Raw genomic sequence first — 13,774 nt, 5'->3', positions numbered from 1 at the left:
ACGGTGAAATAGACGTGTACCGCCCTAAACAAAAGTGAGTACCATGGATTGCCACAACGCTCAGAGTTGTGTATCGGGGAAAGAAATGCTGAGCAGGCAGCGGGAAGCTGCGTTTCGGACCACGACCGATTCGGACCAGGATAGCAGTAGCAACAGTTATGACGACGACTATTCTTCCACGTCACTCGATGACTACAGCGACGGCTCTAGCACTAGCATAGACGATACAGCGTCGTCTACCACCACGAGTTCCTCGTTTGGGGACAGCGACTCGTCGCTGCATTGCATGGATGATGACGCTATGTACGACACCAGCAGTAGTAACAGCGACGATGCCGAGGACGACGTGTACCGCGGAACTCTCCCGCGTGCCCCGGGCGCTGGGCGGCACCGCAACAACGACAACTGTAGAGGTCAGATAATACCTCCTATACCAATACCCAAGATTGTTCTGAAAAGGAAATAAAAGGTAATAAATACGAAGATCGCGTGTTTTAGTCGTCATTTTAATGTATACCCTCGGTTAGAGCGACACCCCCTCTCTGACACGGGTACAGACTCATCGGGAAATATGCGTCGTTCTAATGGTAAATTAGGCAGCTCTGGCGTGCAGAAGACAACACCGACTAGTAAGAGGAAAGGTGCCGCCAAAGGCAAGCCGGTCAACAGGGTTAAAGCCAACGCAGACATTATACACTATCTATGTAGGGCCCCGACCGCTGTCAGATGTCGACTCGTTAATTGTTTACCCAAAGAGGTCATAGACGCTTTTAGCGAGACAGCCGTCAATGTGTATTCGGGCAATTTACCCATGACCGATGATCAAAGACGCATGTTAAATCTTAAGAAAAGAGCTCTTCATACTTTATGCCAGAGACACAGAGTATCGCACGCTGGTAAGAGGAAAATATTGGCTCAAAGGGGTGGTATATTACCCTTGTTGTTACCCCTTTTAGCTCCAGTCGTTACAAACCTCGTATCGAGCGTGGTAGGGTCTATTACTGGCTCCAAATAACTAAACGATGTCTTCCTTTACTAAGATGGTCGTACTACCTCAGGCAGCTTATTCCCGACTCGTACATTCTTGTCGCGAAGACGAACGGTCGGGGTCAAGATACTCTCCTCTCGAAAGAAACGCTCTTTTATCGAAAGAGAGGCGAGACAATTTAGACGAAATGAGACATGTTGCGAATGACGACGAGCGGCGAGTGATTCCGAATAGGACGTCTTCGGTTAAACTCCACGAGAAAATGTTGCGCTATAATGCTCTGTTGGAGGACGCTTTAGATTTACAGTCGAGAGTACGACGTGTGGAAGGGCTAAACAGAAGTGTAGACGACAAGCCTCGGAAGCCATTAAACGACAACGGCGTTAGTGTGACAAAAGCTGTGGCTACGCCAGAGGTAAAAACACAGAGTTTAGACGTCACGCTTTCTAAGGTTTTGGACGATTTACCTAAAACGTACAGGCGAGATGCTAAAGATATTGCCGACTTTATTAAAAACGATCCAGACTTGGGGGTGTCGGTCGAAGGAACTTTGAGCTATAGGGGTTCGTCCTTAGGATCGGGGAGCTTGCGCGATGTATTACACGAGTTGACGAGAAAGAAAAAGGGTAGTGGAAGTAAATACAACGAAGTAGCCGCTTTCCTGTCGTCGAGAATGGCAGACTCTGGGGCGAACACCGTCGCTATTAAAAACGGGTTATACACCGAGGGGGGTGACACTCCGAGGAGGTCGCGACAGAGAAAGAAGCGAGGTAATGAGGAAGGCTGGAGCTCGGACAATGTCGGAGAGAGAGAAAAGAAAGGGCGACACTCCGGGTCGGCAATTACGGACAAAAGCTGGAAAAGCTATTAAGCCTTATTGGCTAAAATGGTTAAAACGTACGTATTATGACGTGTCGAGGGGCTTTGATTCACGGGTCGGTCTCTTGAGAAAATTATCAGAGGCAAGGGAACGAAAGGGTTCAATCAAGCCTACCCCTGCCCAGGTAAATGTCTGGTTAAAGCGACAGCCCGCTTACAGTCTACATAGACCCCGCCCCACCAAGCGATTTCCTAGAACACCCTATTCGGCTACCATATGTAGAAAGGACCAGTTGTGGCAGGCTGATTTGTCGGACGTGTCGCGTATTAGTAAAGTCAACGATGGTTACAAATTTATATTATGCGTCATAGATGTGTTTAGTAGATACGCTTATGCCGAACCGCTCAAGGATAAAAGAGCTAAAACGGTGACCGAGGGTTTGAAAAGAATACTGATCCGTGCTAAGCCTCGTATTTTCCACAGTCTAATGACCGATAAGGGTAGTGAATTTGTCAACGGCTATTTTAAGCATTATGTTAGGAACGTTCTGGGGAAATGTTTTTATACTAGCCAGAACGATGACGTGAAATGTTCCGTCGTGGAAAGATTTCAGAGAACTCTAAAGACCCGTATATGGAGATATTTCACCACCGTGTCGCAACCTCGGTATGTCGGGGTATTACCTAAAATATTGAAAGCCTACAATAACGCATACCACACTTCGATTGGACGTAAGCCTAGCGACGTGATAAATATTCTCGACGAGATAGCGGTATGGAACCACACGCGCAGGCAGCAAATACTGTCAAAGCAACCCCCTTACAAAACGCTAAATTCCTTAAAACGCGAGAAATACTTATTACCGGATACACCAGTCAGAATTTCGACGAGTAAGGGGAATTTTGATAAAGGTTACGAGGCCAACTGGACCAGGGAAATATTTTACGTGGTCAGCAAAATTAAGCATAGGACTCCGGCAGCCTATAAAATACGCGACTACAATAGAAATGCTATAAAAGGAACATTTTACCGGGACGAGTTACAAGTCGTGTCAGAGCCGGAGGCGTATGAGGTAGATAAAGTGTTGAAGAGAAGGGTCAATAAGGCTACGGGTGAAAGAGAAATACTAGTTCGATGGAAGGGATACCCGAGCAAAGAATTCGATCAATGGCTACCAGAAAGTCACGTGGTAGGGAATTCCTCGAAAAGGGGTTGACGTGCGTGAGGAAGCTACCAGTGCATACCGTCCTTCTATGCGTGCTGATCGTATGCTACCTGTCGCTGAAAGGTACCACACCGACCGATCTGGCCGAGGATCTAAAGAAGGTAGAAGAACCATTGTTTGAGTTACTGAAAATATCGTTGTCTACGCGCGCGGTCCATACCCCTCCCGGTCTTTTAAAAAGCCGCCACTACCCCCAGCTGTTCCTGTCACCGAACGTCAGCGTGTGGAAGAACAGCACCGCGCATGATGAATAATGGTACAACGAAAGCGACAGATTTTTACCTTACCCTACCTAGCGATGCCAGTCCCGAAAGTCGACCCGATAATGTACAGCACACGTATACCGTAGATTTACCATACCCCCTGAAAGTAAACAGAAAGAATAACTGGAGGGTGGGCGTTAGTACCGTACAGATACCCGTGACATGGCACAATTTACCCGCTCCTCACAATACTTTCAGCGCGTATATGACTGTCCCCGTGCGTGAGAGAGTGTATAAGAAGGGTGTAGTGAGAAAGGAGAGATTGGGCTTAGAAACCAAATTTCTGGGACAGATACTGCTACCGCAAAGGAATTATACGGTGCTGAGACTGTTAGATACCATAAATAGTTCCATCAACGCGCGACTGCACGCGTGGCGCGAAGAATATAATAAACATAGTAATGCAGGGGGTGGTGTAGAAATAGATGTAGAATTGATAACGCCTGAAGAGACTTGTGAATATTTGTACTCCCGAGACGATTTAGTCTACATGTCCTCGGGGTTTGTGGATGACGATTTCGAGGGTGTGGATGATGAAGAGGTGAGACGTGTTATAGGTAAATGCGGACCCCGATTTGACGTGTCACCTTACTTGGCTTCCATGTTGGGTTTCACGACTGTAGTGCCCCAAACAGTAGACGATACACGTGTATGCGTACTCGACCCCAGAACGACTCCCGTAGCCGATACTTGTTCCAATTTCTCCAAAGAACAGCTTTTCCACAACATATACGTGTATACCGACATTATAGACGACCAGATAGTCGGTCACGCTTTGGCGCCTCTGTTGACATTGATACCCGTCAAGAGGAAAATGTTGAAAGACGTAGTATACGTGAGCGAAAAGAATCCTATTCAGTACCTGTCTTTAAAATTTGACGAGATACGTTCTGTGACTATTCTTATAAGAGACGATCTAGGGCGACCCGTGTCATTTGCCAGCGGTCGGTCAGTGGTGATACTCCATTTTAAAAGCGAGGGATAAGCACGATTGTAAGGAATGTATGGGAGCCATAGCAGCAGCAGTCACATACCAGTGTACGTGGGCAGACATTATGGTCAGGGTGGTGCTGGTCTCGGTAATGTTTTAGGCGCTATAGGTAGAATAGCGATGCCTCTGTTAAAGTCGACGGGTAAAATACTACTGAGGGAGGGAGCCAAAGCTGCTGCGGGTGTTGTGGGAGATGTGGTGTCGGGTAGTTCCAACGCGTCAGAAAGTATAAGACGACGTAGTAAAAGGGCACTTAAAAGCACGATGAGCGATGTTCTGGGATCATTTCCAGAAGGGACGTCGAGCCGTAAGCGTAGACTAATTAGCACGGGTACTCAGACAACGCGTAAGCAAATACGTCGGCTAAAGCAGAGAATTCCGGTTGTCGGATCCACCCTGAACAGGAAAAAGCGTAGGAAAAAGACAAAGAAGCGTTTGGTATACTAGTAGATATATCGTATAGCTTCCTCCATTACCATGTCGAGGAATATGGAACACGCGCAATGCGGTAAGAGCGAACTGGATTTATTTTCATTACCTGGGATGGTTTGCACGATGACGGATTCGCATTGGACAAAATATAGCCCCGTTACGGGTCTCGGACAGCTGGACGGGACTATAAGGTTTGATATTAATAACCCCATAAACAGCTACGTTGACTTGGCCGAATGTTACCTAAGAATTGTATGCGAATTTAGGACGGTGGATGGTAGAGCTACAGTCGTTGACAATGTGATGAGCGCTGATGGACAGACGGTGACTAGACGTAGAGACGTTTGCGCCCCTGTGACAAATACTCTACATTCACTATTTCGGGAGGTAAGAGTAATAGCGGGCTCTAATCAGCTAGAATTAACAGACAGCTTGGGTACGTACCCTTACAGAGCGTATATAGAAACACTGTTGAGCTGCGATAAATCGCAAATAGATAACAATTTGGTAGCACAGAATTTCAGTAAAGATAAGGCAGGGTGTTTTAATAACTTTTCTCTAGACGGTGAAGATTCCAACCCCGCATTTGCTAAGCGACGGCAAAAATGCGTGCCCAGCAGGCCCCTAGAACTCGTTGGAAAATTACACTCTGATTTGTTCATGCAACACAGATACCTCATAGACGGGGTACCTTTAAAAATCGAACTGATACGCAGCCCGAATAATTTCTATATGTTACACTCTACCACGGACGAAGCCGGTACTCGTATACCCGGCTATGCCTGCCACATACTCTCAGCCGAATTTCATGTGAGACAAGTAAACGTAGCACCAGCTATTAGAGATAGTCATATTAAGGGTTTGACGCGCGGTAGTACCGTAAAGTATCCCATAGCTCAAGTGAAAACTACGGCACATGACATCCCTCAAGGACTGAGAGAATATAATTCCGAACATTTAATAATGGGTCACATCCCTAAAAGAATAGTCCTAGGTCTCGTCGACAACGAATCCTTTGCCGGGGTTTCGAACAAAAATCCTTTCAATTTCCAGCCTTTCGGATTGACGGAAATAATCGTTAAAGGAAATGGTCAGGAGGTTGGCAAAAGATGCCATGCCGTCAATTTCGAACCCGACTCTACACGAATGTATCAGACATATCTAGAACTGTTTAGAAATACAGGGGGTTTAGGGAGAAATTCTACGCACACTGTGACTCTCGAAGAGTTTGTAGACGGCACTACGTTGTTTGTGTTCGATTTAACGCACGATTTGGGTGCTGACATGTCACACGTGTACCCGAAAAGCTCTGGGAAGGTCGGAATAGAATTGAAATTTTCGCAGCCAACACCCCGAGCTCTAACCTTAGTGTGTTACAGAGAGCTGGACAGCGTCATAGAATTTGATCACTTTAGAAATGCCGCTATACACTGACATGGACGAGGGACGGGTTACATATTCTTCTAAAATGCTGTACGGACGAGATCTGGACTGGTTTGGTCGTAATGAACCTTTTCTTAAACACAATTATGGTGGCATAAGTAGCAGAGATACTTTAGAGGAGGTGTGTGGTAATAAAATAGACTTTAGCGGGGCTAAGAGACTAATATATCCTATACTGTTTATTTGCAACACGGACAGAAAAAGCGAACCAGGGAGTCACTGGCTCGCTTTAAGCGTAGAGGCACCCGGTAGATTACATTTTCACGATTCGTACGGTATAGATTACACAAAAATATGGCCCGAATTTCACGACTTTGTGACAAAATACGGCCGTTTGCATTATTCCTACAATACAGTTCGTGTTCAAAGCCTCTCGTCGGTAGCTTGCGGTCACCACTGCTTATATTTCGGCACTTGGCGATCTCGAGGTATTTCTAACAAGGAGATAGTTAGACATTTCAGCAAAAGTAATACGCGTGAAAATGATTCCATGGTTTTCAGATGGTATGATAATGCTGTGGAAAGCATGCTCAAGAGTTATTAAAATAAAGTCGTGTTTACACTGTTTCCCACGCCGTTTCGACGCTAACCGGTCTTACTACCAACCCATGCAAAGAGGTGTTACTGGCGACTTTCAGCGCTTACCCGGTAATGTAGTACCCTGCAGCGATATCACCTACGTTGGACGTAACAGGTATAATTATGTCCGGCGAGGTAGTGTCCCGCAGTGGTATGGCCTATAATGGATGTAATAGGCGCAATTATGTCCAGGACCCCTTTCACCCCTTTCCGCCCAATGGCAGGACGACGATTCCTTAGGTCACGCCCCCCAACCCTTGTACGTAACCGCTGACGATGACGAGAGGATGACGCGCGCCAGACACGCAGAAGCCAGTTAGAAGCCGTCTGTTCGAGAGTGAGGACGCGTAGTTTGAGTGGTCCGCAGAACAATGTCCAGCTACCACGTTCCCGATACATATGATGAGCAGAGGGATGGAGACAAGTGTAAAGATTTCTGCAATAAGAAGTCTGAAGTGCCGGCATCACAGCTGGACTCTGGAAACGAAGACAGTTTGTCGGTAGTGGATGGGAAATATGCCCTGTCACGTTTCAACGACGATAATGCGGTAGCTGGTTCTAAATGGCCATTTCACGACATGGAGAGAAGAGGAGAAACAGTGAAAGATAGCTGCGGTCATTCTCGGAGACACATTGGGGAAGCAAGGAAAGTGTTGGCGGATTTAAGCCAGAACTACTACCACGAGCCAATGATCAGCGGCTACGCCAGGATGGCTTCTTTCCAGGACTGGCCTGAACAACTGGTTCAAAAGGGAAGTCAACTAGCCCGGAGAGGCTTCTTTTATTCTGGCGTTGCGGACAAGGTAGTGTGTGCCTGGTGTGGTTTAAGACTGTGGAAATGGTCTGCAGAAGACGATATAGACTTTGAACACAACAGGTTCAGTCCTTCGTGCGCATTTCTCAAAATTACCTGCCCGGTCAGATTTGACACTGACATGAGACCTGTTTTGTGACTTGTAGATGTGTCTACGCGTATTTACGAATAAAATTTGTTTAAATGCTGTTTACTAGCCTCTGTTGTGTTTTATTTACATGTGTCGACGTTGTTTACCTCGTGGGTATATATTTTGGGGTGGTTCAAACAAAATGAAGAATACGGTGCTCGCGCGGTCTTGTATTGTAGAGAGCTTTACACTGACTGTCCGACTCTTATGTCTTCTTTGTATTTGGTAGAATATAACCGTCTTTCCGTGTTGTATTGTAGAGAGCTTTACATGCACTGAAGGGCGTGTTATTTTTGAGTGTCTTGGAACATTTGTTTTGCTGCTTTGTATTGTAGAGAGCTTTACATTGACAGTACGATATTTACAGACCTCCTTCAAAATTGTCATTCATTTCCCCGCGTTGGGTTTTTTGATGATACGAGGTAAAGAATGTGACACTTCTCCTCCTCTTGCTGCTTTACCGTTTTGTACCTCACTTATTACCTTTATGTAGAATATCACCGACTTACCGTCTTGTATTGTAGAGAGCTTTACACAGGCGGGGTGGTCGTGTGATTAAGAGTGCGTAGGAATGTGTCTTGCGGTCTTGTATTGTAGAGAGCTTTACATGGACTGTACGACATTTCCTAGCCTCCTTCCAAAATGTAAATGGCACGCTAATGGTGCATTTATGAGGTAAAAATGCGTGTGAGAGCAATAGAGAATAGTGGTAGTCTGACGTCCATGAGGATGGTATTATTTGACACACACACACACACACACGTAATACACTTGCGCGCGCATTCACACAATACAACTATACTCCCTATTGTGACGTCATACGCATATTTCTGTGCGATCACGTCACACTATGCTGTGACGTCAATCGTTGGGTAGGCGAGTCTTGGCGTTCTGACGTCATACCCGTATGACGTCATTGATGCCCTCTAGACTATCTGTGACGTCACACTATCCTGTGACGTCAATGGTTGGGTATGGCGAGTCTTGGCGTTCTGACGTCATGCCCGTATGACGTCATTGGTGGCAGCATATTTTCGAGGTTGCGTCACGTTACGTCACCTCGGAAATGTGCTGTCACCATACTACTAGGCCCCCCTAAGTAATTGAAGGAATTACAGCGAATTTGAAGGAACTGTATCTCAAAACACATCAAAAGATGGCGTCACTGGAAGGAGCACCCGTCTCGGTGAGTTTTGCTTTTAGTTTCTGCTGTTTCATTTTTATAATTATCCACCTTTGAACACCCGTGTTCAACTTTTATGATCCACAATGACTAAAAGCAATTTGATGTGACATTATTAGCGAAAATACATACTCATAACAAGTATTACAGATAGTTTGTAAACAATCTGGTTTCAACCAGACAATCCAGTGATTGTCACCGTGACAGAGTATTTATTAATCACTATGAAATAGTGACGATACCAGATGTTGGCGGAAAGGTAACAAAAAAAGGTACGTTGATACGCTGAGTCTGTTATTTCAGCACTTGATTATGGTATGGGTGACGTCACTTCAACTTCCGGAAGCACAACTTTCAAAAGACATTGATTGTTAGAGCAAAAAGAATACCAATGAACACGTGACATTGATTTGGATCGATTAAGTCCATCAACGTGCATGTTACAACCGAGGCTGTTGATTACAATATAAGCAGCACCTACAAAAGGCAGATTGTTGTACAGCTAAACTTCAGGAATGTAGTGGTAGGTGTATGAAGTTGTGAGAGTGATACTCTTCCCTTGATGAACGATGCTAGTAGGAACAGTCAAGATGGTCAAACTAGACATTTTAGCACATCATTTGACAATACTATTAGTCAAGTTAGGAATGAAGATTGTTATGGATATCCAAAAAATCTTCATTCCTATGAATTTCACTTCTATATGCCCTTCAAAGACTTATGAGGCAAGTTATTTAACTGTCCTTTGTCGTGAAGACGGCGACTTTCAGAAAACAGACAATGGCAAGTGTTTGTCATACATGACGCAGGGACCACCTGTCACAACGCCAGTGCTAAAACCGGGTAAGTAAGGATGGTCCTGGATCACTGAGGAATCAACACTACTAAATGGGATGACCAAGTCCTAATTCCCCTTACAAAACGCTATTTTCGGAGCAGAAGCAAACGCCATCTCTACGGCTCCTCAACGACACACTAAAACGTAAACAATATATAATCAATTGAGACTTTCTTTCTTGCCTTTGGGCTGTTAATATCTTATCGTGTAAACATCCACTTTTAATGGCAGATATTGAACAATGTAATGATCTTGCTATTAGGCAATACGACGTCGTCTTTTGTTGGTTATCCAATTACGTCGACATTTCTGGTAACACAATGGCATTGCTAAGCGCATCACTCAACAAATCTGCGACACCACTTCTTATTCCATTCTCCGATAACAAATCTACCATTAGATCGTACATGCGTGATCTGATGCAAAACAAGTGGGACATTAGTTACAGGTTACACCTACTTGGGTTGTCAGTCCAGATTTGAAGATGTCGCATTGACCATACGCGTTATACTCACAAATACTTATTAAAAGGTGGAAATCCTCCGTTTCGTATCCCTTCTGGTGTGAAAGGTGCGGTCAAGCATCTCCTGCTTGATGGTGTTGAATTCTCCATCATTAGGGATAAATATTTCAACATCAAAACATTTAAGGATCTGTTTACTACTGTTAATTCTCATTTAATAATTTCTTAAAGAATAGATGCGGTTTAGTGATAGGTAGTTTAGAGTACTAACATAGAATGATGGTCAAAGGGGGTTGAAGTAGTGTGTACGTTTTGTCCTCCCGATAGGGTATGTAAGAGTCAAGATCAGTTTAAACCTCCTATTATGCTCAATCGTAGTATATGTGTTCTTTTTGTTGTGGCTTGCTTGTCCTACAATCGCCAAGGGCTGGTGGGGTGGGGTAGGGGGTAGGGGGTAGAGGTAAATCCAACCATGGTACATGCAGGTAGCAAAGTCCCCCATGGTATGGTGATCTACCTTCAGCTGTTGGCGAACTATAGCCCGTTCCTATATTGTATCGTCATCTATGGTGATCTACCTTCAGCTGTTGGCGAACTATAGCCCGTTCTTATATTGTATCGTCATCTATAGTTAAACTGTTTTAGATTTAATTACTAGTTTTAAATATTTATCTGTAATAATGTAGTTGTTTTACTGTCCTTTGTTGACAGGAGTTTATGATTTAATTTTTAATCATAATAAATCTATACCCTGTTTTATTCACCATATGGCTAAAATATTGCCGATGTGCCTTAGAGTCCTAACTCAGTGACAAAATGCAACGCTTTCTTCATGCAGAGGAGTTGGGCAATCTAGAGTGTAGGACCGACAGTAAATCGCCAGTATGAGGAACTGACTGTTACCATTAAAATATCTGGTTTTCAAACCGTATACAACAGCATGTATTGTTTTGTTTTCGTACATATATATATATATATGGTCTCTCTTTCAGGTGGGTAGGTCAGCGGAAGAGCTTTTACTGTCTGTGAAACATTCAAAGACTTCAGAATACTGCTATATTCGAGTCATTATGGTTTTACGCCGCTTCACGACGGCGGACACCAGAATTAGGCTTCAGACACTGTACCAATGTGAGAAATCGAACCCGAGTCTTCAGCGTTACGAGCAAGTGCTTTAACCACTAGACTACCCAGTCTGCTGTATTTGAAGCTAAGTTAATATGTTTGGCCTAATATTTACATCTATATTGCCAGTCCCAAATTAAAACCCTATTCAAAGATTAAATACACCATTCAACAATCAGGCACAAAACTAAACCGACAGAAACACTGTGTATGGTTCATTCAATCACATTATGTGAGTTGGCGCCAGGTGTGTGTCCTCTATACCTAATCTTTTTTTGCGTGGAACAATGTACATGGACCAAGATGAATGAGTTCAAACCAAACCAGTTGTTCTGCACATAGCGGTCACTTGAATTAGACATCCATTCACACAGATGATTGTCCATTTTTAGCATCTGTTTAATTTTGCAACGAATCGTGACACAAGACAACACAGGATGGGATACAGAGAAAATGTTACTCGCTTGTGAGCGGGGTACATTGAAAATAATAGTTGAGCGCCCAGCTAATCAGAAGGCGATATTTACTTGTGAGGTAAGATAATCACGTTTCACGTAATCTGTGTTTCACGTGATCTGCTACATCTGATCTGTGTTACACATAATCTGTGTTTCACCTGATCTGTTACACGCGATCTGATTAACATCTGATCTGTATTACAGCTGACCTCTGCTACCCCTGATCTGTGTCACACGTGATCTGTTACACCTGATCTGTGTTACACGTGATCTGTGGTACACCTGATCTGTGTTACACCTGATCTGAGCTACACCTAATCTGCGTTACACCTGTCTGCGTTACGCCTGATCTGTGTTACACTTGATCTGTGTTATACCTCGCCTATGTTACACCTGATCTGTGTTACACGTGATCTGAGTAACATCTGATCTGTATTACAGCTGACCTCTGCTACTCCTGATCTGTGTTACACGTAATCTGTGTTTCACGTGATCTGTTACATCTGATCTTTGTTACACGTGATCTGTGGTACACCTGATCTGTGTTACACCTGATCTGTGCTACGCCTAATCTGCGTTACACCTGTCTGCGTTACGCCTGATCTGTCTTATACCTCGCCTATGTTACACCTGATCTGTGTTACACGTGATCTGAGTAACATCTGATCTGTATTACAGCTGACCTCTGCTACTCCTGATCTGTGTCACACGTTATCTGTTACACCTGATCTGTGTTACACACGTAATCTGTGTTTCACGTGATCTGTTACATCTGATCTGTGTTTCACGTGATCTGTGGTACACCTGATCTGTGTTACACCTGATCTGAGCTACACCTAATCTGCGTTACACCTGTCTGCGTTACGCCTGATCTGTGTTACACTTGATCTGTGTTATACCTCGCCTATGTTACACCTGATCTGTGTTACACGTGATCTGAGTAACATCTGATCTGTATTACAGCTGACCTCTGCTACTCCTGATCTGTGTCACACGTTATCTGTTACACCTGATCTGTGTTACACACGTAATCTGTGTTTCACGTGATCTGTTACATCTGATCTGTGTTTCACGTGATCTGTTACATCTGATCTTTGTTACACCTGATCTGTGCTACACCTAATCTGCGTTACACCTGTCTGCGTTACGCCTGATCTGTGTTACACTTGATCTGTGTTATACCTCGCCTATGTTACACCTGATCTGTGTTACACGTGATCTGAGTAACATCTGATCTGTATTACAGCTGACCTCTGCTACTCCTGATCTGTGTCACACGTTATCTGTTACACCTGATCTGTTACACACGTAATCTGTGTTTCACGTGATCTGTTACATCTGATCTGTGTTTCACGTGATCTGTTACATCTGATCTTTGTTACACCTGATCTGTGCTACACCTAATCTGCGTTACACCTGTCTGCGTTACGCCTGATCTGTGTTTCACTTGATCTGTGTTATACCTCGCCTATGTTACACCTGATCTTGTTACACCTAGTCTGTGTTTTACCTGATCTGTGTTACACCTGATCTGTGTTACACCTAACCTGTGCTACACTCGATCTGTGTTACCCATGATCAGTGTTACCCCTGATCTGTGTTACACCTGATCTGTGTTAAACCTGATCAGTGTTACACCGGGCCAGCGTTTCCTCATGTATACACTACTCCTTAAACAAGGGGCAGCGGCATCCTTCTGTGTCATCCGTACACTAAGGTCTGCAGATTCACTCACATTTTCAGACCTCGGTCTTGTGGCGGATTCCAAAAATGTTTGCCAAGCTGTGGCATGCTGAATGTGAGCAGTGCAGTAAAGGTACTTTACGACTGACCACGACACCTAACGGAGGTTATGGCCGACGTTGAGAGAGTACAAAACGAGTAGAAGAATGCCTAATGCCTTCGGTGCTCTTGGGGCTAGTACATGTTAGTCTAACACTTACTGTTTTTGATGACTTAAAATCCCAGTTGGAAGGTTGATTGTGGAGGTGGGACGTGTCGCTGTCCAAGGATTGATCGTGT

The 13,774-nt window shown here is 44.4% G+C and overlaps 1 protein-coding gene across 1 annotated transcript; it reads left to right on the top strand.

Annotated features, from left to right (window-relative positions):
- The first annotated feature begins 7,112 nt into the window (after positions 1–7,112).
- Positions 7,113–7,694, top strand: LOC137258665 (baculoviral IAP repeat-containing protein 7-B-like). The gene has a single exon (XM_067796360.1). The coding sequence runs from the start codon at positions 7,113–7,115 to the stop codon at positions 7,692–7,694; it is 582 nt and encodes a 193-aa protein (XP_067652461.1).
- Positions 7,695–13,774: the final 6,080 nt, after the last annotated feature.

Source organism: Haliotis asinina, chromosome 12 (genome assembly GCF_037392515.1).
Source record: "Haliotis asinina isolate JCU_RB_2024 chromosome 12, JCU_Hal_asi_v2, whole genome shotgun sequence".
NCBI classification, from domain to species: domain Eukaryota; kingdom Metazoa; phylum Mollusca; class Gastropoda; order Lepetellida; family Haliotidae; genus Haliotis; species Haliotis asinina.
This window is presented reverse-complemented; position numbering and strand designations above follow the sequence as displayed.

What these genes read in the sequence shown, in the direction of transcription:
- LOC137258665 (XM_067796360.1), top strand. Translation starts at nt 7,113, where the DNA reads ATGTCCAGCTACCACGTTCCCGATACATATGATGAGCAGAGGGATGGA.